Genomic DNA, 24,334 nt, shown 5'->3' with positions numbered 1-24,334 from the left:
TCTCTCTCTCTCTCCCTCTCTCTCTCCCTCTCCCTCCCTCTCTCTCCCTCCCTCCCTCCCTCTCTCTCTCCCTCCCTCTCTTTCTCTCTCTCTCTCCCTCTCTGCCCCTCCACCCCCTCAAAATAAATAAACTCAAAAAAAATTTAAAGACATTATTGTAATTACAAACAATATGCCCTAGTCATCATTTTTTCACTTTTGTTCATGAGTCAGAGAAACTGCTCCCCATGTTATGTCCTTGACTAAACTGGGTGTCCCCCCCCCCCAAAAAGTGATGCTGAGGTCTTATGAATTGGCTCACATCTTCCTTCTGTACATTCACAGCTATTTCTTCTAGAAGAAATGAGAGAGAGAAAGTATGATGGATATGCTCGAGTGATACAGAAATCATGGAGGAAATTTGTGGCCCGGAAGAAATACGTCCAAATGAGAGAAGAAGGTATTCTGGTCATTTTGTTTCATACATTTAACAAAGCTCCAGAATGATTTTGAGCTCAAAGTTACAAGTTCGCTTTCCTTTGCCTATAATGTCACATGTTAAAATCTTGCATTCATTTTGAGTTTCTCTGTGTATTTCCACACGATATTCCTCCTCTTTCTGGGGCCCTGGCCCTTCCCTCTTCTCTGGCCTTTGGGGAACTGCAGCCTCAGACCTCCTGTTGAACAAGAAGGAGAGAAGGAGAAACAGTATTAACAGGAACTTCATCGGGGATTACATCGGGATGGAGGAACACCCGGAGCTCCAGCAGTTTGTGGGCAGGAGGGAGAAGATCGACTTTGCAGACACAGTGACCAAGTATGACAGAAGGTTCAAGGTACACACTGACCGCTGCCCATTGTGGGGAAAGTGGCCGTTTTGACATGTCCGCCCACCTTCTTAAAGCACCTCTCCTTACAGGGTGTAAAGCGAGACTTGCTTCTTACTCCCAAGTGCTTATACTTAATCGGACGAGAGAAAGTGAAACAGGGCCCGGACAAAGGCCTGGTGAAGGAAGTGCTGAAGCGGAGAATTGAGATGGAGAGAATCTTGTCCGTGTCCCTCAGGTGAGCGGCGAGGGTGTGAGGCGAGGCTGCCTGGTCCTCCTCATCTTTGCCTCTCCGCCGTTCCAAACAGCCGGGAGAAAGGCCTGGCCGGGCGCCCCCGTTGTCAAAATCCTGGTGAAGAGAACTGAGTTTCCTCTTCTTCCCTGAGAAGACCCGACCTTCATTGGTCTCAGGAATGAGATTCCAAGAAGTGGCCTTCTGGTCAGCTCCACTAGTCAAGGGGAACCCAGATCCTTTCTTCCCACAAAATGTAAGACCTGGTATCCAAAACAGAGTATAAATGCTTTTACTGAAGTGGGGCCAAAGGACCAGAGTCCCATCCTGAAGCCCACCTCACCCGCCTCGAAGACCTGACCCATTTCACCAGCAAAGGCCCGGGCAGCCTGGAGTCATTGCTCAATGCCCCCTTCAACTCCCAAGTTCACAGGCAGAGGCCCCGGCTTTCTTTTGGCAGAGGGGCTTGTACGTGTAAGGAGACTTGTTTTAAATCCTGCCCTGGTCAGAATTCCCCAAGTTCCCTCTGATGAGAGGAAATCCTCCCAGTCACAGAAAGCTAAGACAAGAGGGAGAAAGGGCCATTTGAGCTCAGTGGCTTCCCCCTTGAGTGGCATCCCTGGGCCCTTCTGAGGAGACCGCTGCTTCTGTGGGGGCAAGGCTACGGGCTGCCATTGCATTGACAGTCGTGATGTCCTGGTGGTCTGTGAACGTGTCTTCCTGGAATTGGGATACCTCTAAACTCTTACTCCACACGAAGGACCAAACGGCTGCTCTCAGGAAAAAGCCGGGGTTTTGTGTGCTCAGGCATCCTATCTACCAGGCTGGAAATCCTGGCTCCAGTGTGATAATCCAAAACAGATTTCAAGTTGTGTCCATTCTTGCCTGTGTCACGGTGGTTTCTGATTCTCTCTGTTCCCAGTTTTCCTGATAAAGGGCCAGGTGGTGCTGTGAGGTCAAGGGTTTAAAACATCGCAGCTCAGGATGTGGGGGAAACTTGTAAGCAGAGGAGTCCATCAGCAGCCTTTCTGGCAAACCCCACCTCAGGTGGGTCTCAGTGCCGTGGATTTCAAGCAAGAGTTCCAGGCACTGTCCGGTTTCCAGAAGATCTTCCTGAGCATTCACCTCACCAGCTGGGCCACAGCCTGAGCTGGGCAGCCTGCCGGCCACACTTCCTGGCGAGCTGGGCGCTGAGGCTGCCCTTGTGGTTCCAAGGAACCCAACAGGAAGCTTCTTTTTTTCCTTGCATGGGGAAAAGCCACCCCTGGGCTAAGCAGGGTTCGCCTAAACCTGCCGTTTTCTCTTGACAGGGGCAGTGGCTGAATGCCAGGGAATCATAGCTCTGGGCACATGTGCTCATTACTCTGAGAGTGATTATTCTTCTTCCTGTTGTTATTGCCAGGCCTGTGTCTTCAGCCTTCAGACCATTCAGGCGGTGCTTGATCATAAATAATCATATGTCTCCATTTATATAAGGCACTTTGACCCCATCCTTCTTGTCTAGGCCTTGAGGTTTATCAAGGTGTGGGATATCCCCACTCAAATGTTTTCCTTCTGTCTTGTCTTGTCTCACAGCCTCTGGGGCTGCAGTGTCTCATGCTAAAACCAACTTCTGCTGCTGCTTCCTCATGGTCTGGACATGTGCTCCCTTATGGCCCTTCCTTGTTAGAGGATGTAATGAAATGAGGTGCTTAGCCCAAAAGTTGTTCTGGCTCCGGGGAGAGAAAAGAGTCTGAGTCATTGTAACTTGTGATCTGTGCATGTTGCAGTCACTGAGCCTCACCCTCACCAAGATTCATACTGTTCCCTCATTTCCTTCAACTACCGGGTTAGGCCAGTAATCTGAGTGAGGAATGCCACCACATGGGTGATGGTATGTGCAGAATCAAAACCAGGGTAGAAATGGATTGTGGTACCAGACCACCAGATGTGCGTGTGTGTGTGTGCTCTCAAAATATTTCAACACTGGTATAGAGAAGGATTTTAACAGTTGTCTTGCACTTCAGGGAAAAGGTTGTATTGTGTGTATGTGTGCTGAACACTGTGAGGCTTAGTGCTTGACTCTGGCTGCAGTGACTGCCCCATGGTTTCTTCTATTTAAGACCATCACCGTGCCCATAAACTTGGTCTTCTGGACCACCTCTAACTCTTATAACCACCGGGAAAGCAAAATGGGCTCGTAGCTCCCAAGCAAACCAACCAACCATGCAAAAACAGCTATGCAACAGTTTGGGAAATGAGACCATGACCAAATATTTGATATGAAGGATTTAGTGTTCATCTCCTTAGGTGTGATCTCGGTATTGTGGTTATTTTGGTCTAAAGAGGCTTTGTCTGGGACTCCTGGCAGGCTCAATTGGTAGAGCATGGGACTCCTGATCTCTGGGTCATGAGTTCAAGCCCCATGTTGGATGTAGAGGCTACTTAAAAATAAAATCTTAAAAGAAAATTTTAGGGGTGCCTGGGTGGCTCAGTCAGTTAAGCGTCTGACTTTGGCTCAAGTCATGATCTTATGGCTCATGGGTTCAAGCCCCTCATCGTGCTCTGTGCTGACAGCTCAGAGCCTGGAGCCTTCTTTGGATTCTGTGTCTCCCTCTCTGACCCTCCCCCATTCATGCTCTGTCTCTCTCTCTCTCAAAAATAAATAAACATTAAAAAAAATTTTTAAAGACTAGGAAAGAAAATTTAAGCTAAAGAAAAACATATAGGCCAGTCCCAATAGCTCAGGTGTAAGAGCCTGTGTTCTTTGCTTTCCCATTGTAGGTAATGAGATTGGTACCATCAAATCTCATAATTGGGGCTCTGTCTGAGAAGGTTTTTTTTTTTTTTTTAATTTATTTATTGTTTAATTTATATTTAAGTTAGTTAGCATATGGTGCAACAGTGATTCAGGAGTAGATTCCTTAATGCCCCTTGCCCATTTAGACTATCCCCCCTCCCACAACCCACCCAGCAACCCTCTGTTTGTTCTCTATATTTAAGTCTTTTATGTTTTGTCCCCCTCCCTGTTTTTATATTATTTTTGCTTCCCTTCCTTTAGGTTTATCTGTTTTGTATCTTAAAGTCCTCATGTGAGTGAAGTTGTATGATTATCTTTTCTCTGACTAATTTCGCTTAGCATAATACTCTCTAGTTACATCCATGTAGTTGCAAATGGCAAGATTTCATTATTTGTCATTGTCAAGTAATACTCGATCGTATATACATACCACATCTTCCTTAGCCATTCCTCTGTCGATGGACATTTGGACTCTTTCCATACTTTGTTGTCAGTAGTGCTGCTGTAAACATTGGGGTGCATGTGCCCCTTTGAAACAACATACCTATATCCCTTGTATAAATACCTCCTAGTGCAATTGCTGGGTTGTAGGGTAGTTCTATTTTTAATTTTTCGAGGAACCTTCATACTGTTTTCCAGAGAGGCTACACCAGTTTGCATTCCCATCAGCAGTGCAAAAGAGATCCTCTTTCTCCGCATCCTCACCAACATCTGTTGTTGCCTGAGTTGTTACTGTTAGCCATCCTGACAGGTGTGAGGTGGTATCTCACTGTGGTTTTGATTTGTATTTCCCTGATGGTGAGTGATGTTGAGCATTTTTTCATGTGTCTGTTCACCATCTGGATGTCTTCTTGGAGAAATATCTGTTCGTGTCTTTTGTCCATTTTGTCACTGGATTATTTGTTTTTTGGGTGTTGAGTTTTGTAAGTTCTCTATAGATTTTGGATACTAACCCTTTATCTGATATGTCGTTTGCAAATATCTTCTCCCACTCTGTCGGTTGCCATTTAGTTTTGCTGATTGTTTCCTTCGCTGTGCAGAAGCTTTTTATTTTGATGAGGTCCCATAGTTCATTTTTGCTTTTGTTTCCCTTGCCTCCAGAGATGTGTTGAGTAAGAAGTTGCTGCAGCCAAGGTCAAAGAGGTTTTTGCCTGCTTTCTCCTCGAGGAGTTTGATGGCTTCCTGTCTTACGTTTAGGTCTTTCATCCATTTTGAGTTTATTTTTGTGTATGGTAAGAAACTGGTGCAGGTTCATTTTTCTGCATGTCGCTGTCCAGTGTTCCAGCACCACTTGCTGAAGAGACTGTCTTTATTCCATTGGATATTCTTTCCTGCTTTGTCAAAGATTGGTTGGCCATACGCTTGTGAGTCCATTTCTGGGTTCTCTATTCTGTTCCATTGATCTGAGTGTCTGTTCTTGTGCCAGTACCGTACTGTCTCGATGATTACAGCTTTGTAGTATAGCTTGAAGTCTGGGATTATGATGCCTCCTGCTTTTGTTTTCTTTTTCAAGATTGCTTTGGCTATTCGAGGTCTTTTCTGGTTCCATACAAATTTTAGGATTGTTTGTTCTAGCTCTGTGAAGAATGCTGGTGTTATTTTGATAGGTACTGCATTGACTATGTAGATTGCTTTGGGTAGTATTAATTTTAACAATATTTGTTCTTCCTATCCAGGAGCATGGAATATTTGTCCATTTTTTGTCTGTGTGTCTTCTTCAATTTCTCTCATAAGTTTTCTATAGTATTCAGTGTATAGGTTTTTCACCTCTTTGGTTATGTTTATTCCTAGGTATTTTATAGTTTTTGGTGCAATTGTAAATGGGATCAATTCCTTGATTTCTCTTTCTGTTGCTTCATTATTGGTGCATAGGAATACAACCGATCCTGTGCATTGGTTTTATATCCTGCCACTTTGCTGAATTCATGGATCAGTTCTAGCAGTTTTTTTGGTGGAATCTTTTGGGTTTTCCATATAGAGTATCATGTCATCTGCAAAGAGTGAAAGTTTGACCTCCTCCTGGCCGATCTGGATGCCCTTTATTCCTTTGTGTTGTTTGACTGCAGAGGCTAAGACTTCCAATACTATGTTGAATAACAGTGGCGAGAGTGGACATGCCTGTCGTGTTCCTGACCTTAGGGGGAAAAGCTCTCAGGTTTTCCCCATTAAGGATGATATTAGCAGTGGGTCTTTCATATATGGCTTTTATGATCTTGAGGTGTGATCCTTCTATCCCTACTTTCTTGAGAGTTTTTATCAAGAAAGGGTGCTGTACTTTGTCAAATGCTTTCTCTGCATCTATTGAGAGGATCATGTGGTTCTTGTCCTTTGTTTTATTGATGTGATGCATCAAATTGATTGTTTTGTGGATATTGAACCAGCCCTGGATCCCAGCTATAAATCCCACTTGGTTGTGGTGAATAATTCTTTGTGGAAGAAGAATTATTCGTGGATCTGGTTGGCTAGTATCTTGTGGAAGATTTTTGTATCCATGTTCATCAGGGAAATTGATCTATAGTTCTCCTTTTTAGTGTAGTCTTTGTCTGGTTTGGGAATCAAGGTAATGCTGGCTTCAAAGAAAGAGTTTTTAAGTTTGCCTTCCATTTCTATTTTTTGGAACAGCTTCAAGAGAATAGGTGTGAACTCTTCTTTAAATGTTTGGTTAGAATTCCCCTGGAAAGCCATCCAGCCCTAGACTCTTGTTTTTTGGGGGAGAGTTTTGATTTCTTTACTGGTTATGGGTCTGTTCACATTTTCTATTTCTTCCTGTTTCGCTTTTGGTAGTTTATATTTTTCTAGGAATGTGTCCATTTCTTCCAGATTGCCCATTTTATTGGCGCATAATTGCTCATAATATTCTCTTATTGTTTGTATTTTGGCAGTGTTGGTTGTGATCTCTCCTCTTTCATTCTTGATTTTATTTATTTGGGTCCTTTCTTTTTTGTTTTTGATCAAACTGGCTAGGGGTTTATCAATTTTGTTAATTCTTTCAAAGAACCAGCTGGTTTCATTGATCTGTTCTGCTGTTTTATTTGTCTGTTTTTGTTTTTGTTTCGATCACATTGATTTCTGCTCTAATCGTTGTTATCCTGTCTTCTGCTGGTTTGGGGTTTTATTTGATGTTCTTTTTCCAGCTCTTTGAGGTGTGAGGTTAGGTTGTGTATCTGAGGCCTTTCTTCCTTCTTTAGGAAGGCCTACATTGCTATATACCTTTATGACTGCCTCTGCTGCATGCCAGAAGTTTTGGGCTGTGGTATTAATCATTTTCATTGCCCTCATGTACTTTTTAATTTTCTCTTTAATTTCTTGGTTGGCCCATTCTTTTTTTTTTTTTTAATATGGGACACTTCATGAATTTGTGTGTCATCGTTGTGCAGGGGCCATGCTAATCTTCTCTGTATCATTCCAATTTTAGTATATGTGCTGCTGAAGTGAGCACCCCATGCATTCTTTAGTAGGATGTTCTTTAGTCCCCAAGTATTTGTTATCTTTCCAAATTTTCTCTTGTGGTTGATTGCGAGTTTCATAGCGTTGTGGCCTGAAAATATGCACAGTATGATCTCAGTCTTTTTGTACTTGCTGAGGGCTGATATGTGTCCCACTATGTGATCTGTTCTGGAGAATGTTCCATGGGCACTGAAGAAGAATGTGTATTCTGCTTTAGGATAAAATGTTCTGAATATATCTGTTAAGTCCATCCTGTCCAATGTGTCACTCAAAGCCATTGCTTCCATGTTGATTTTCTGTTTAGATGATCTGCCTGTTGTTGTAAGTGGGATGTTGAAGTTCCCTACTATTATGGTATTATTATCAATGAATTTCTTTTTGTTTGTGATTAATTGATTTATATATTTGGGTTCCTCAACATTTGGAGCATAAATGTTTACAATCGTTAGGTCTTCTTCATGGATAGACCCCTTAATTATGATATAATGCCCTTCTTCATCTCTTGTTATAGTCTTTATTTAAAACAAAATTTTTTTTTAACATTTATTTATTTTTGAGAGATAGAGAGCAAGGGAGGGGCAGAAAGAGAGGGAGACACAAAATATGAAGCAGGCCCCATGCTCTGGGCTGTTAGCACGGAGCCTGAAGTGGGGCTCGAACCCACGAACTGTGAGATCATGACCTGAGCTGAAGTTGGATGCCCAACTGACTAAGCCACCCAGGCACCCCTAAGTCCATTTTAAAATCTAGATCATCTGATATAAATATTGCTACTCCAGCTCTCTTTTGTTGACCATTAGCATGATAGATGGTTCTCCATCCCCTTATTTTCAATCTGAGGGTGTCTTTAGGTCTAAAATGGGTCTCTTGTAAACAGCATATAGATGGATCTTGTTTTCTTATCCCTTCTGTTATCCTATGTCTTTTGAATGGAGCGTTGAGTCCATTGACATTTAGAGTGAGTACTGAAAGATAGGAATTTATTGCCATTATGTTGCTAATAAATTGGAGAGTTGGAATTTCTGGTAGTGTTCTCTGGTTCTTTGTTGCTTTTGGTCTTTTTGTTTCTGTTTTTGTTTTTGTTGTTTCATCTCTTCTCCCTTCAGAGAGTCCCCCTTAAAATTTCTTGCAGGGCTGGTTTAGTGGTCACGAACTACTTTAATTTTTGTTTGTCTGGGAAACTTTTTATCTCTTCTATTTTGAATGACAGCCTTACTGGATGAAGAATTCTTGGCTGCATATTTTTCCGATTCAGCACATTGAATATATCCTGCCACTCCCTTCTGGTCTGCCAAGTTTCTGTGGATAGGTCTGCTGCAAACCTGATCTGTCTTCCCTTGTAGGTTAAGGACTTTTTTTCCCTTGCTGCTTTCATGATTCTTTCCTTGCCTAAGTATTTTGTGAATTTGACTATGTTACGCCTTGTTGCTGATCGGTTTTTGTTAAATGTAATGGCAGTCCTCTGTGCTTCCTGGATTTCAATGTCTGTGTCTTTCCTCAGGTTAGGAATGATTTCTGCTATGATTCGTTCACATAAATTTTCTACCCCTTTTTTTCTCTCTTCATCTTCTGGGACCCCTATCATTCTTATGTTATTCCTTTTTAATGAGTCACTGAGTTCTCTAATTTTTATTTTGTGCTCTTTTGCCTTAGTTTCCCTCTTTTTTTCTGCTTCAGTATTCTCCATAAGTTTGCTCTGCCTCATCCATTCTTGCTGCCGTGGCATCCATTCGAGATAGCAGCTCAGTTATAGCATTTTTTATTTCATCCTCCCTAGCTTTTTTACTTCTTTTATCTCCACATAAAGGGATTCTGATGTATTTTCAACCCCAGCTAGTATTCTTATTATCATGATTCTAAATTCTGATTCAGACATCTTGTTTGTATCTGTGATTAAGTCCTCGGCTGTCATTTCTTTCTGTTCTTTCTTTTGGGGTGAATTCCTTCGTTTTGTCATTTTTGAGGAAGAAAAGGAATTAATAAAGTAAGAAAAATTAAAATTAAAAATTAAAAACAACACAAAGAAATCAAATAAAGGATGCTAGATCCTAGGTATGTTTTGGTCTGGTTGTTGAAAGAAGCTTGATAGATTAGAGAAAAAAGGGAAAGATAAGAAAAGAAAAAAAAGGAAAACCTTTGAAAATTTGAAAAAATGAATACAATAAAACAGAATAGAATGAAATGATGAAAGTAAAATAGAATTTTAAGAATTTATAAAAGAGTAAAAAAAACTAGTAGAAAAAATTGAAGTCTTTTTAATAAAAATGGAAAATAAAAGTAGATTTTTTTTCTCTTTCTGTATTCAAGAATAAGAAAAGAAAAAAATATTGAATAAAAGGACCAGCGAACAGAATGGAGTATGATTGAAATTACATCTGGTTTCTCATAGAAGTCAAGCTATGAAGCACTTTATAGTCCGTAAACTAAGCAGGCAGAGAGACTTGTGTTTGTCAAGAGTGCTGTTGGCCCAGTTGGGCAGGGCTTAGTGTAACAGCTATGTCCTCCATAGATGGCACTGCTTAGCTTACTGGGGTGGATTGCTGTGGATGGCACTCGTAGGCATGTATGTGCATATGCAGGAGGGGTGAAAATGGCATCACCCTGCTACCCAGTCTCTAGTATTTGAACTCTGTGGTCTGGCAATCGAGCACCCTTGCTTTTTCTCTGGCTTCCATCCACTCCCCACTTCTACACCGTCTGTCACCAAGCTGCCAGGCGGCATCTGTCTCCTGAGTTTTATCTCAAATAGGGCTTTTTCCCAGCCCCTCACTTCTGAGGGACTTCACCTTTGGCCCGCTCACACCTTCTGGAGGAGGGTCTCACCAAGCAATGGCCAGGTGCCAGCTCGCCCCCAGGAATGTTCATGAGACCGCACTGCTGATGGTGCCCAGAGACTGTGGCATGTCCATGTAACCATGAACAAAAAGTTCATGCGATCTTGTACCAGCAGCAGAGTTTCAAGGTTTATGGAAAATCACAACACACATCTGGCTCCGGGCTTCACCCTCAATGTCCTTATTCCAGCACTAGTAAATGTGGTTGTTCTCCGGAGTCTGCTGGGACCTTTGCCTGTGGGGATGCCGCACAGCCTCTACCAGGTGTCCTCTCAGCAGGGGAACTGCTTCTCCCCATGTGGCCCGAGAACCTCTTGGACCCCACTCTGCTACTGGGGATTCGCCCTTCCCACCAGAGCACCACTAGGTATTGAGCTGCGGAGTTGCAGACTCTGTGCTCCCCCTGTTTATAGAGTCTTAATGGAATTTAAACCCTCTCCTTTCTCCTTTCTTCCTTTTTTGTTCAGTCCCTGTGGCTGTTTCCGCTTTTCCACTTTGTCTGCAGCTACTTTTGGTGGTGGTGGGGGGTGCTTTTCCCATACGCTCTCCCCATCTCCGTCCTCTCTCCACAAGCAAAAACAACTCCCTGACCTCCGCAGCTTCTCTCTCCCCCAGTTCACCTCTTCACGCCGCGTACCTGCTGAGTTCTGTGGTTCAGGTTGTGCAGATTGTTGTGTTAATCCTCAAATCAGTTTTCTAGGTGTGCAGGATGGGTTAGTGTTAATCTGGCTACATTTCAGCCATGGGAGACGCAAAAAAAACCTTCATGCTGTTCCGCCATCTTGGCCCCTCCTCTGATGAGGCTTCTAATAGTCCTTGTCATTTTAATAGCTGATCACCAGAGGCCCAAGACTGAAAACTACGTGGCTCCCTGTCTGGTTCAGTAGATTTTCCAAAATGACTATGTGATGGGAAGATCAACCTGAAAGAGGGCTTTAGGGAGATGCTCCAGTTTCTCTTGTTGCAACATTCTTGCCTAGAATGTTGCATTGCCTAATTGGCTAAACCTGGCAATAAGAACAGCCTACTTTACCGCTGCACAGCTGACCCAAAACATTACTGAAATCTTGACTTGATGTAACCTTTGGGATTTGGGAACCTGGACGTTGTCAGCATTTTTGAACTGAACCCCTACCTTGTGTTCAGCTCTGGAATTTGGAGGTGAATGCGAACATAGTCACTGCCTCAAGGAGCTCCCTGTCATTCTGGAATGGAAGCAAATACCTGAGTAGGCCTTCCATATAACCTGCCATACAGGTTATAAGTGTTAGGAGATGTTACACAGGATACTCCTGGGATACAAAAGACACGATGAGCCTTCTCACTGGGGGTCTGTGAAGCTTTGCTAGGAGACCCTTGTTTAGGTTTGACACAGCCTGTGTCTGCACTGCAGGGAAATCCGGTTGCCCCAAAGCTGGTGTCACTGGTTTCTCTGTATGGTGGAATTCTGGAGAAGGTTTATTTTCTTCTCCTTCTTCACGTTTATTTGTTTTTGAAAGAGAGAGACGGAGAGCATGTGTGCAAGCAAGCAAAGGAGAGGCAAAGAGAGAGGAGATAGAGACTCCCAAGCAGGTTGTGTGCTGACAGCAGAGAGCCTGATGCAGGGCTTGAACTCATGAGCCATGAGAGCATGACCTGAGCCAGACACTTAACCGACTGAGCCACCGAGGCACCCAGGTTTTTTTTCTTCTTTAATTACCTCTGTACTTTCCAGTTTGCTAAAAGGAGTACATATAAGGGTTTAAATAAAGGCAGGGCTGGCCTAGGAAATAGCCTTTTCAGCATAAGGGCGGGGGAACCTCCTTTAAGTCTTTACTCAGTGTTTTGTAACAAACATTTTTTTGTGGAAGAGATACTGGTTAAGGGAGTGAAACAAGATTTTCTAGTATTGTCAGCAATATAACAATAAGCCACAAAGATGAGATAAAAAGCAAATAGAGAGCCAAAGCAGGGACTAGTAAAGGATCTTTCAGCACAGGGGACTACATCAAACATCTGTAAGGAATTGCAGCTTGAGCATATGAATAAGACAGGGGTGAGGTCCAAAGATAAGTCTGAATTTTTAGAAAAAATAAATGTAAAAGCTTTGTTTTTAGCCCCTGGAGCGTGGGCTGAGGAGAGGCGAATGAACTTAAAACTCTGGCCTGAGGATGGTTTCACTGACTCCCATGCCTGGGTCACCCGAGGGAGGGGTTTCTGCATTTGAGGGCTAAAGTCAAAGTGTCCAAACACTTGTTCTCATTTCCAGACTCCTGCTGATAATTGGCCCTGAAGTTTTGGCCTGCTTGCTTTTTTCTTTATGGTAATGAAACTCCTAAGCACATTAAACTACTCAAGGTTACTTGCGTTGGGCTCATTTAGCCCAGTTGAATAAGCACTGTCCCGCCGAAAAGTACAGCCAGGCAAACAGACGCATCCAGACATGCCCAAGAGTGCTCTGCATCAAGCAGAGTTTTGTTTCTCACCCCACACACCGAAAAGTGGGGCTTCTCGTTTTACTCTTTGCCTATTGCATCCACTCCCTTCCTCACGCAACAGTCTTCTTACCCCTGGGCTAGGATGCTAGGATGCTTGGGGTTTTTTTTTTTCATTAATTCCAAATGATGTTTACATAAGTGTCTTTGTGTGGAGTTCTGCATTGCCATAATTGAATTGATCATGACAATTCCAGACTTTTCATCTGCCTAGAGACAGGAAGATGATAGTAGCTTTGTAGCTAGACCGTCTCTGGTACATTCTCAGACTTTACGAAAAGATTCCATTTCCTCATTTAGAAAAGTAGAGATTTAGAAATAGTAGAGATTGTGAGCTGCCCTGCAATACCTATTTTCTCCTTTACATAGGAATGGCTGACAGCCTCCCCTCAGACTGCATTTCCCAGGCTTCCTTGCAGCTAGGTGTAACCATGTGACGTAGTGCTGGCCCATGGGGTGTGAGCAGAAGTGACTTGTACAACTTCCCGGTCCTACCTGTAAAAGGAAAGAGTAAATGCCTAGCCCCCAGGCACTGTAGAATGGTCCTGTTGGTCCTGAATTGCTTTTGCAAATGCTTTTGACGAGCAAGAGACAAAAATGCAATCTTGTTTAAACCGCCAGTTGCCACAGTCTTCATCACGACAGAAAAACCTATATCCCAACTATAACAAGAGTATAAAAGAAACTAGTTGTGATGTAGGAAAGTTTGAAAACAAAGGCTTGAGGTAGTAATAATGAGCAAGTGTTCCACCTAAATGGCCATTATGTGTTCAAAAATGCCCGTAAAGTATTCTGACTTCACATCCAAGAAGAACTCTTCGGCATACTCATCCTCATTAAACAGGCTTTGAAGGGCCAAGCTCCCTCTCAGTGTGCTGTTGTCTTGTTGCTTCTAGTTTACTCATCTCTCCCCTGTGGTTTGTGCATGCTGCCATCCTGTGCCTTTAAATTATAGGTGGGTGGCGGGCCTACCTTAGATCTCTCCTCTCCTATACATTACCAAGCTCCTTTCATGTAGGAAGACTAAGGGGCTGAGGTTTCTGGAAGAGGCTATGGCTAAAGCTACTGATTTAATCAGGTCCAGGTCGTTAGCTTCCTTCTGTGCCCAAAGAGAGAAGGTTCCTGACAAGCCACCAAGGCTCTGACTGCCCGAAGAAGTCAGAAGGCTCAGACTGCCTCTGGTCTACCCCGACCTCATCATATTCATGGGACTGCCCAGAGATACCGTGGGGGTTGCAGTTTAAATGGATCAGAGTCTACATGGAAGAAGAATGCTTAATCTCAAAGCTTCTCTATGCCCTAGTTCTTTCTCCATACTCACCTTCCCGTCTGGGTTTGTAATCTATTGGTGCAGCGGTACCTAGGGTCCCGAGAGCAGGCCCCTGTGTGATACAGCTCAGCTCTGGTTACTAAAAAAAAAAAACAAAAAACAAAAAACATGTTGTTGGCATTTCCTGCACTTGAAGAGATTAAAATGTTATTGTGGTCACTTCATTGAAACAGGTTTGCTTTGTTTTTAATACCTGGAAAAACACTATCCCTGATGAAATGTCATTCTTTAGAGGGGTGTCTTAGATAGTTTAACGGTGGTCCAGTGGAGGTCTTTGTAAGTGTGTACATTATGGAACCTGTGGGGTTGGTGGCCTCCTTCAACTGAGCTATACCTCTAACAACTGGAGTATAAAAGGTCTTAATTATATGTGGGTTGTAATTTCCATGAAGTCTAGCTGGGTTTGGAGATGGAACTGAGTCTAATCAATCCTCTCTACCAGTAAGCATTTTCCCCAGAACTGGGTTTGCCTCAGCCTCTTCCAGTCTTCCTGCAGCATCTCATGTTTTCTCCCTCCTGGCCTGAGTTTGCCCACAGCCCTACCCTATACAAACACGCAGTTTCCACAGAGGTGTGTTCTCTCCCTGTCCCACGAAATTCATTAGCTTGAAGTTGATGCTTGTTCTTGCTTGCTGTTGGTCCACCTGTCTTGTGTATCTGTGTTTCGTGTGTTTGTGCCTTCAGCAGCTCTTGGCACACAGTTTAAGCAGAGCACCCAATACCCAAAGACCCGTAATAAGTGCTTACAAAGCCCAGGGTGTTGGCCTCCCTTTTGGTAACTGAGCTACAATTCTTCAAGTTAGGATTTATTACAATAGCTACAACCATATTGTAAATTCTACTAACTTGGCACTTATGTGGAATTGTTCACTTTCAGCCACATTCTATTCATAACAGTTGGGATTTTTATGATCCTAAGAACGTAGAAGTTGAATTTGAAAGTGGTTTTTTCTTTTTTAATACAGACTAAATTGTCCTTAAATTCCGGATTTTGAAAATCATGTGGGAGATTTATTTTGATGATACGTTTGGTGGGTTATAAGCTTCCTTCGAAAGCAGATTGCAGCAATTTTGTTATGTAATTTGTAGCTGTTGTGTTTTGTTTTGAAGCTTATCACTTACAGAAAGACTGTAGAAACCTAATGCTATCTTACAGAATTTTTTTAAGGGAATAAACAGACGTGCAACTTTCAGTAAGTCTTTCCATTCTCTTTGCAGTACCATGCAGGATGACATTTTCATTCTTCATGAGCAAGAGTATGACAGTCTGCTTGAGTCTGTCTTCAAAACTGAATTCTTAAGCCTCTTAGCAAAGCGTTATGAGGAAAAAACCCAGAAGCAACTACCTCTGAAATTTAGCAATACGTAAGTGGGGATCTGGGGCCCAAAGTTGTGAGTAAAAATTGATCTCCCTGCTGCAGTCAAGACTGAGAAGAGAGGAGGCTTGTGGGGTGGAGCAGGGGGTCTGACCAGCTTCAGTGGCTTCAGAAAAGCCCAGCCCTGTGTGCCTCCATTTCTCCCAGAGAGTCCTAGGGCCTATAGAAGACAGTCCTGATGGATGTTACAGACCTTGAAAGATCACTTTTGCATTTTTGTGAAGTAATATGGACAGCTACTGAAAATTAGGATTTTTCTGCCTTATGACATGAGAAAATGTAAGTTAAAAAAAAAGCAGAATATGGAATTGTGTTATGTAAGCCCATAGGCAGTATGAAAAATAAAAACTGGCTGGGCATTTTAGAGTTGTGGATGAATTTCCCATCTATTTGGGTTTTGGTTGCTAGTGTTGAATGAAATTTAATTAAGTAATAACCACCTTCCGTGCCGGGGAGACATGGGCTATCTTGTGTCTGGCATCTCTCAGTTCTCCACAAACAGACCGAGGGAAATCAGAGAGGCACAGTGACGCCCCACAATAGTGTGGCCTGGAGAGTGTCCCTTCCCTTTCGTCCACTTGGCAGACCCACCTGAGTTCACCTGATGGAGTGACATTGGTACCTATAATGGGGTACCTCCCTCACCAACTGGTTTCTCACAGATGCTTGCTGGGCCCCAGATACTTCTGCCTCTGGTCGGGGCTTAGCACGCCGCTGTCCCACACCCATGTACGTTGTCCACGTTCGAGGGCCCCGGGCTGGCTCAGATGACCTGGGTTTGCCTAGTTTTACAGCACTCTTGCCCAGCAGCAGAAAACTCCATGCTGGGGTCTGCGAGCACCATTTTCTCACGTGTTACTAACAAATATCCTCGTCACAGGCTTGAACTCAAGTTGAAAAAGGAAAACTGGGGTCCCTGGAGTGCAGGGGGCTCCCGGCAAGTGCAGTTCCACCAAGGCTTCGGTGACCTGGCCATCCTCAAGCCCAGTAACAAAGTGCTGCAGGTCAGCATCGGACCAGGCCTGCCCAAGAACTCCCGTAAGTGTGCACGGTGCCCGTGGCCCTCCCTCACCCTGCTCGGGGCCAGACTTGCTTCCCACGAGATGCTCACGGGGCTCTGCGAGGCAGAGAACCAGTACATTTACTGCTTCCTGGGGCTGGGGTTTAGTTGACATCGAAGCATTTCCAACCAAACCAACATCGAGGCAAATGAGCAGGTTAAACCTTTCTGGATAATTTCGCACTTAGATATAGCAATCCTGGCATTACAAATACTGTGTTTAAAATAAATCAGGGGAGCCTGGGTGGCTTAGTCGGTTGAGCGTCCGACTTCAGCTCAAGGTCATGGTCTCATGGTCTGTGAGTTCGAGTCCCACGTCGGGCTCTGTGCTGACAGCTCAGAGCCTGCAGCCTGCCTCAGATTCTGTGTCTCCCTCTCTCTCTGCTCCTCCGTCACTCCTGCTCTCTCAAAAATAAATAAACATTTAAAAAAAATTTTTAAATAAAATAAATCAGCTTGTTAGCTTCACATGTCCAGCCCATTCCAGTCAGATCTTGTCAACAGTACAAACGTTACCTTTTCTGGCAGTTAGAAGAAATTGACCACGTTTTACCAGCCCTTAGCCGGGTTTCACTGTATTACTGTGCATCAGAGCTAATGGCTCCTCCTTCCACCATAGAACCAGCGCTTACCTGGAAAACCCCTCCTGCCACCGCACTGCACTAACTCCTTCACCAACCTTTGATTCTTTTTCTATTTATTACCAATGTTTGTAATGTACAGCATAGAGTAATCATGTATGCTATGCTTTCATCTACTGTAGATATCTTTATAGGATTTTCTCCAGGCGTACAACAAATGGATCCCAGGTATAAAGGAGGCCTTTGTGAAATCTGTCTACAAAGGTACACGCTGGCATGTGCTGTAGGTCACTAATACAATACAGACAAATAGCCACGCAGAATATGTTGGTGTGTCTGTATCAGTTGGTACTTACAGAAAACAGACAGCAGTTCTTTGGGGTTTTGTTTTAATTTTTCTCTCTCTGTTTTTTTTTTAAGTTTGTTTATTTATTTTGAGAGAGAGGGAGGGAGAGCACACGAGGGGCAGAGAGAGAGGAAGAGAGAGAATCCCAAGCAGGCTCCACACTTTGAGCGCAGGGCCCAACATGGGGCTTAATCTCACGAACCATAAGAGCATGACCTGAGCTGAAACCAAGAGTTGGAAGCTTAACCAGTTAAGCCACCCAGGCGCCCCCAGACAGCAGTTTTTGAAGATGCTTTTAAATACACGGATTCTTGGGATGCCTGGGTGGCTTAGTCAGTTAAGTGTCTGACTTTGGCTCAGGTCATGATTTCGTGATTCATGGGTTTAAGCCCTGCGTCAGGCTCTGTGCTGATAGCTTGGAGCCTGGAGCCTGCTTAAGATTCTGTGTCTGCTTGGCGCCTGGGTGGCTCAGTCGGTTGGATGACCGACTTCGGCTCAGGCCATGATCTCACGGTCCGTGGGTTCCAGCCCCGCATCGGACTCTGTGCTGGCAGCTCGGAGCCTGGAGCCTGCTTCGGATTCTGTGTCTCCCTCTCTCTCTCTGCCCCTCCCCTGCTCAAGCTCTGTCTCTCTCTCTCTCTCAAAAATAAATAAACATTTAAAAAATTAAAAAAAAAAAAGATTCTGTGTCTCCCCACTCTGGTCTCCTGCCAATACCTCCTCCTGGCCAAACCCAACTGGAATGCAGAGGCCTCTTGGCCCAGGTGAAGCAGTCCTTTGGGCTCAGAGCCTGGCAAAGAAGAGCAACAGATAACCAGCGGGTTGTGAAGAGTGTTCAGTAGGCCCCGAAGTGGAACATCCCCTAATCAGGAGGGAAGGAATCTAGGTACTGAGAGGGAAACCCTCACCAGGCCGCTTCCCCTTGTCCCAGACCTCAGGACCTCCTTCGTTTTGTGTTATTCGTGCCTTCTCACCTCCCATCCTTCTCAGTTCCTCAGCCCTTCTCTTTGCAAGAAATTCCCTCTGCACCCCTCTTCTGGTTTGATCCTGCCTTCCTTCATGTCCTACTGGAGACCTATCTATTGGTTTCCTTTGTAATACATGTCTCTGCAGAGGTGCCATCTCCTCTGCCCGGCAGTGTTCCTGCCGCCCCAGGCCCAGTTCTGACCCACAGTGGGGTTCCATGGACCACCAGTTGATTTTCTAACTCCTCACGTCCGTGTCAGAAGTACAAGTCTTCTACCCTCTGTGGTCTCTGTTTTCATCGGAAGGCTCTTGACCCTACGCTGATGTACAGTGAGCGCTGAGATGTGCTTCTTGCCAGTGACCGTGACGGGCAGCACTCACGGGTTCATTCCATGCTGTGTTCAGACCACGAGTGCAAACGTTAAAATGTCCCACCCATCTCTTTTGAAAGCCCACAGAAATAGAAACGCTTTTGTAAGACTGTAAAGCCATTGTCTCTAACATTTCAACACCATGGGTCCATCGACATGTCTTCCGGCCCCTCCTGTCCCATAGCTACTAAGACAGTACTTCCCTCAACTGTCCCTTCTCTATGCAGGCTCCTTGCATATCTGGCTGGAACCTGGATTCCACACTTCTCGAAAGTTTTCCATAAGCAAGAAACCATCAGAAGCCATAAAACCAACCAGTGGTACTGATTTTGACTTTGTCTGGTTTGTTTGTTTCAGGTCCTACCAGAAGGAACACAATTCAAAACAAAGGTTATTCCGGTGGGACGCACAATGCCAACTACCCCATGAGAGCCGCCCCTCCCCCTCCAGGTAAATCCAGCGTGTGCCCGACACCAGGACCACTAACCTGGACCCATCATTTGTAAAATGCATCTGGGAAGAAACCCATTAGCAGATAAATGCGCACATATTACCCAGCCATGAGCCATTGCAGTGCCAGATGCACTACCGTCAGCATAATGGCCCTGCTTGTGACCCCAAAATGCAGGAAAAGCATGAGCTCGTGAGACTGAACTGAAGCTGAGTTAACAATCTGGATTTCATTACCTAGCAATATTACCCCCAAAGGGAAGACTTCTTACATCAGTAAAAGAAAAAGGAGTTCCTTGCCCATGGCAACCAGGATGTTGTCAGCTTTTCAGTTGGGAGGATGTGGCCTTTGTGGGGCTAGGAGTTCGCTGGCGATAACCCCTCCACCAGCACTCTGTTCCCGCCAAGTATCATGATGATATTTTGCAACTAGTTAAGAGCTTCATGAATAAGTGGAAAATTTTTATTTTCAGTCAGATAGACTCTTTATTCCAAAAAACAAAGAAATATCTAAAAGAATTGCAAAATTGATACAAAAAAATTTTTTTAAACCTTAAGTTTCATATTTCTCATGTTTTATGATAAAAATATAGCACGCAGGTCAATAAAATCCAAACCTGAGTCAATGCAAGACTCTTTGCCTGGAAAAATCCATTTAGTGTTTTAAGAGCACTCTCAAAATGCACAAGATGTTTTTCCCTCACTCACAAAATTCAGTTAATAAAGAGCTGTCCCCAGAATATTGGGTGTTGGTAAGTTCAGGAGTCTGGGTCTGAAACAGTCACCTTAGGACCACACTTAAATCATCCCAGACAAGGAAATAGCAGTGTCTGAAGTAAGCAGGGAAAAGCATTTCTTTCATCTGCTCTGCAATCTCGAAGCTATATGCTAAAATATGGACACCCGTGCCTAGCAGGAAAAAACTAATTCAGATCTCTTTGGGAGTCCCCATGCTTTCTACCCAGCTCTCTTTCCTCCCCTCTGCCTTTACCCTTAAAGAAAATCCAAGCATAAAGGAACCTAAGAGAACCACTATAGTATTGTGTTACTACTTACATGCTGGCGCCGCCCTCCCCGCCCCCCCCCCCCCAGCCCCGTCCCGCCCCTGTGCAGAATCCTGGCCAGACCACCTGGAAAGTTCATTTGCCTCAGCTTAGGTTGGCCAAAGTTGCCTCAGACCAAATACCCGACCTTGAGCTCGGCTCCCAACCCCTCTACGTGACCGTTTTCGTCAATAAAATGAGGCAGTTGGACCTGAATCCCTTTTATCAGCCTTTCTCACACTATCTGTGGTGAAGGAACAAGGTTGGGTTTTTTTTTTTTCTTTCTTTTCTTAATTTCTTGTTTTGTTTTGTTTTGTTTTTATTTATATGGAGAGAAAGAAAGGTGAGCAGGGGAGGGGCAGAGAGAGAGAGAGAATCCCAAGCAGGCTCTGCACTGCCAGTGTGGGGCCCGACACGGTGCTTGAACCCACGAACTGCGATTTCATGACCCAAGCTGAAGTTGGATGCCTAACCAACTGAGCCACCCGGGTGCCCCTTAATTTCTTTCCTTCTTTCTTTCTCAGCCTATCACAAACCATGCTTTTATTGTAACATATAATAAAAATGAGTAGAAGAATGGAATTTTAAAAGCATTCAAAATAGAAGCCAGAATTTCTTACTGGATTCAAAAGACATGAAATAGGTCTATGAAGCTGCTGTGAACGCTTCTAGGTGCTTATTCTTAATTTCTGAACTTATCGGGGGTGAATGGGTCACGCGCAGCATGGAGCAGCCCATCTGTGACACCCCCCCCCCCTTTTGATTTCATAGCCCTACAGCACGTCCTGCTCTGGTTTGCCCCTCTCCTTGGCAACCACCAAGCTCCTTGTTTCTTTAATGAAGAAACTGACACACTGAAAGGTCATATATCTTGTTCAAGGTCAACAGAGCTAACCTAGGCAGAGCCCAATCTGACCTGCTGGTCTCTCTTATAAACTGACGGTCATCCCACCTGTACCAAAGAGTTTTTTTCTTAATTCAGTTGGAAGAGGTTTTATAGGAGGTTTACCAAAATGGGCCTGGGGAAGTCTTGTTCTTCATTCTTGCCCAGATCTGTCAGTGGGAGAAGAGGTAAGGGAGAAGAAGAGATCACACATACAATGGAAAGATAATGCCCCTTTTGGCCAAGGCCTGTGGTTTGGAGCCCATCACCATATTCCATTACTTAACAGATAATGTGATCTTGACTAGGAACAGTTGTTGGGCTACGAGAGTTTGCCCTATGTGGATTGATCCAACGAGTGGCCACATTTTCCTGCCTGTGTAGAGTGCTCCCTCTACCTCCCACAGGGGACTCCTGCAGAGGACACCCAAGACTGACCCCTTGAAAATGGACGTCCAACTGTTTAAACAGCTGCCTGCCAGCCCTCTTGAATCATAGCCTCATAATTTTTCTTAGATCTAAGAATGTGCCTGCCAACTCATTGCAAGCTTACCTTTCCTTGCATGTGGGCTTTGAAAGCCTGAATGAACATCTGGTGATTCTGCTACCCAATTCAACAAGCATGTGTGAGTGTCTGCTATGTTCCAGGCACTTGCTAGGCAGCTTACAGTGTATCAGCTCTGTCCCTCACAACATATTTGCAGTCATGTCCTCTGTATTTTCAGATGGGAAAACTGAGGCCTGGCGAAGCTAAGTGACTTGCTCTTGGCTAATCGATGGAGAGCCTTTAAGCAGATCGGAAGATGTAAGCTTTGTTTTCTCCCGTTTTTCTCTCCCTAGGTTACCATCAGAACGGAGTCATCAAAAACCAATTTGTGCCACATCCCCACGCTCCTGGAAACCAGAGGTTAAATCAGAAAAGTCTGTACACCTCCATGGCCCGTCCACCCTTGCCACGGCAGCAGTCCACCGGCTCAGACCGAGTGTCACAGACGCCGGAGAGCTTGGATTTCCTTAAGGTCCCAGATCAGGGTGCTGCCGGGTAAGGGTCCCACCCCCTATAGATGAAGTTGGTGACCTGTATCTCCATCCATCAGAGCAAGGTCCGGGGATTTCTTTGGGCTGTCTATACATGGTTCTAAAGTTGTTTTCCACCTGCGTGGTATAATCCAGGACCCAAGGCCATGAGGCTCATGGTTGGCATTTGTAAAAGTACCAGCCAGGTTGACAGCACACAACTCATTCTCTGGAGACGGTTTATCATGATCATCAGAAGAGAGTCCCCTTCAGCCCTGAGATTCAATTACTCTGTGACCTATCTTGCTCTCTGGCATGGCTGAGGAATGATGGGGTTTTGATTTGTGTCTGTGCCTGCTGCTACATAAACACTACAGCTCGAAGAGCCATTAGGAACACTAAGAATAACATCCCAGCATTGTACGAGGTATAGATGCTTTTATGAATACATATCTTTAGGGCTTTAAAATGAGAGCCTCGTAGCCTTTCTAGAACTGAAAATGAAGAGTGACAAAAAGAAACGCCGGGTTTTTAGCTGGAGGAAGTAAAGACTTCTAGAACTCTGTATTGATATTCAAAGAGTTATTAGTGTGGAAAGGCGGTTGGACACGTCCTGTGGAGTCACCAGGCATAAAACAGGCCCACTCAAAGATGTGTAAGTGATCTCTGCCAGGAGGTAGCTTTTGGCATCAGTAAATAAAGGGGCATTCTAGAACCCCAAAGATGAACTGCCCTAGGATGTAAGGAGTACCTTGCCCCCAGAAGTATTCAGGCACGGGGTGGATGGAAATAAGCAAGCAGATGTACTGTAGAGTGAGGTTGTCAGGTACCAGATAAGGATGAGGGTCTTATTTCAGTCCCTATTACCTAGCTAATATTGGACCTGCTGCTTACCCTCCCTGAGCTTTTTCTCCTCATCTATACACTGATGTAATGGCCACCATGCGTGCACGTTGTTGGGAGTACTAGAAATAATATACATTAAATACCCAGCATGATACTGGGCATGTAGGAGCCACTCGGTCTGCGGGGGCTTGATGACAATGATGGTGGTGGTGGTGGTGATGATGATGATAGAACCATTATCTCACCGAGGCTGAACTAGTGACTTTGAAGGAGTCCTCCAACTCTGCATGATTCTCCATGGTAGAATGGTTTTCTCCACTGAACCCAAGAGTGGGCCTGCTCCAGCCCACTCTTCCTCTTCCTCATGCCTGCCTGCATCTTCCATTCTCTCCGTGGCTCCACCATGATGGAGTTTCAGATGTGGTTGGGAGACTCGTGGATGCAATAGAGCAGTGCTGGGAGAGAGACAACAGCTCCTGCCATTCACCTCCATTTCCCATTACAAGATGTTTTTCCTGCCTTGTCAGCTCCCTTCTAAAGACCACAAAGCTTTTACAAGCTTAACCACGTTCTCCTGGGGTTCCTCTTCCCCTGGCAAGTCTCACCTCATTTGGGCTCCAGATAGGAAAACACCTTAGTTTGGTACAGATGGTTGTCAGTAGAGATGATGCCACTCTACCCTGGATCTCTCTCCGCACCTACCCCCCACTTTTGTGTAAGTCGCTGCCTCCCACCAGTTCCAACGATCATGGCCTGCCTGATTGGCTTGATCAAAAGCAGTAGTTCTCCAACTTTAATGTGCACAGAATCACCTGGAGAACTCACTGGCCCACTTTCAGAGTCTGAATCAGTAGGTCCAGGGCGGTGCCCAAGAATTTACATTTCTATCAAGTTCTCAGCTGCTGTTGCTGCTGCTACTGATCCAGGGACCACATTTTGAAAAGCACTCCTCTAAAGGCATCTGTTCTCTAACTGATAAAGCCAGGAAAGATTCTGTGTACAAGTGAATGGAGAGGGTGCTGTTGAGGCAGAATTAAGATTTTTACTCCATAACCCAGACCTACACTATTCAGATGGATGGACCTAATGAAAATAATCAAACAATTCTTCCTGGGCCCGGGTTGAGGTTCGTGTCCCAAAGTAGGCCGAGAATTAAAATCAATCAATCAACCAAAATGCATCAGATCTCTTAGCTCTGTCTGTTAGCTTCCTACTTGCATTGGCCTTGGCAAGCAAAACCATCTTTCCAGCCCTGCTTTGCAAGTTACAGACTTGCACACCAGCCAACTGCCAGCATCTGTCAGCCAAAGGCAGGCAATTTAGGAACATAGTGTCTTAACTGAGGCTGCTCCCTTCCAGCCCTCAGCTGCGTGGCTCCCTATTTAAGTCTTAGCGCACCCTTTGCCACCTCTAGGTCTAAAGATCAGGCGTACATAATGTGGCGTGGCGATGGCTATGAGGCTGGACAGAGAGGGCACCTTCACAGCTGGCTA

At 44.6% G+C, this 24,334-nt stretch overlaps 1 protein-coding gene and 1 non-coding gene across 2 annotated transcripts in view; one reads left to right on the top strand and one right to left on the bottom strand.

The window, feature by feature from the left end:
* The window catches only part of MYO1E (myosin IE), a 218,401-nt gene that overhangs the window by 175,146 nt on the left and 18,921 nt on the right, over positions 1-24,334 (top strand). The window contains exons 20-26 of the mRNA XM_040492839.1: positions 325-439; positions 646-815; positions 899-1,044; positions 15,121-15,267; positions 16,159-16,316; positions 18,960-19,052; positions 21,819-22,020. Coding sequence (XP_040348773.1) covers positions 325-439; positions 646-815; positions 899-1,044; positions 15,121-15,267; positions 16,159-16,316; positions 18,960-19,052; positions 21,819-22,020 — 1,031 coding nt within the window. The remainder of the gene's footprint in view (positions 1-324; positions 440-645; positions 816-898; positions 1,045-15,120; positions 15,268-16,158; positions 16,317-18,959; positions 19,053-21,818; positions 22,021-24,334) is intronic.
* On the bottom strand, positions 7,150-7,256 carry LOC121042175 (U6 spliceosomal RNA). Its single transcript, XR_005796020.1, has one exon. It is a non-coding gene; the product is annotated as a U6 spliceosomal RNA (small nuclear RNA).

This window comes from Herpailurus yagouaroundi, unplaced genomic scaffold (genome assembly GCF_014898765.1).
Source record: "Herpailurus yagouaroundi ecotype Mexico unplaced genomic scaffold, PumYag 184, whole genome shotgun sequence".
Taxonomy (NCBI): domain Eukaryota; kingdom Metazoa; phylum Chordata; class Mammalia; order Carnivora; family Felidae; genus Herpailurus; species Herpailurus yagouaroundi.
The sequence above is the reverse complement of the archived record's forward strand: the minus strand, read 5'-3'. Positions and strand labels throughout refer to the sequence as shown.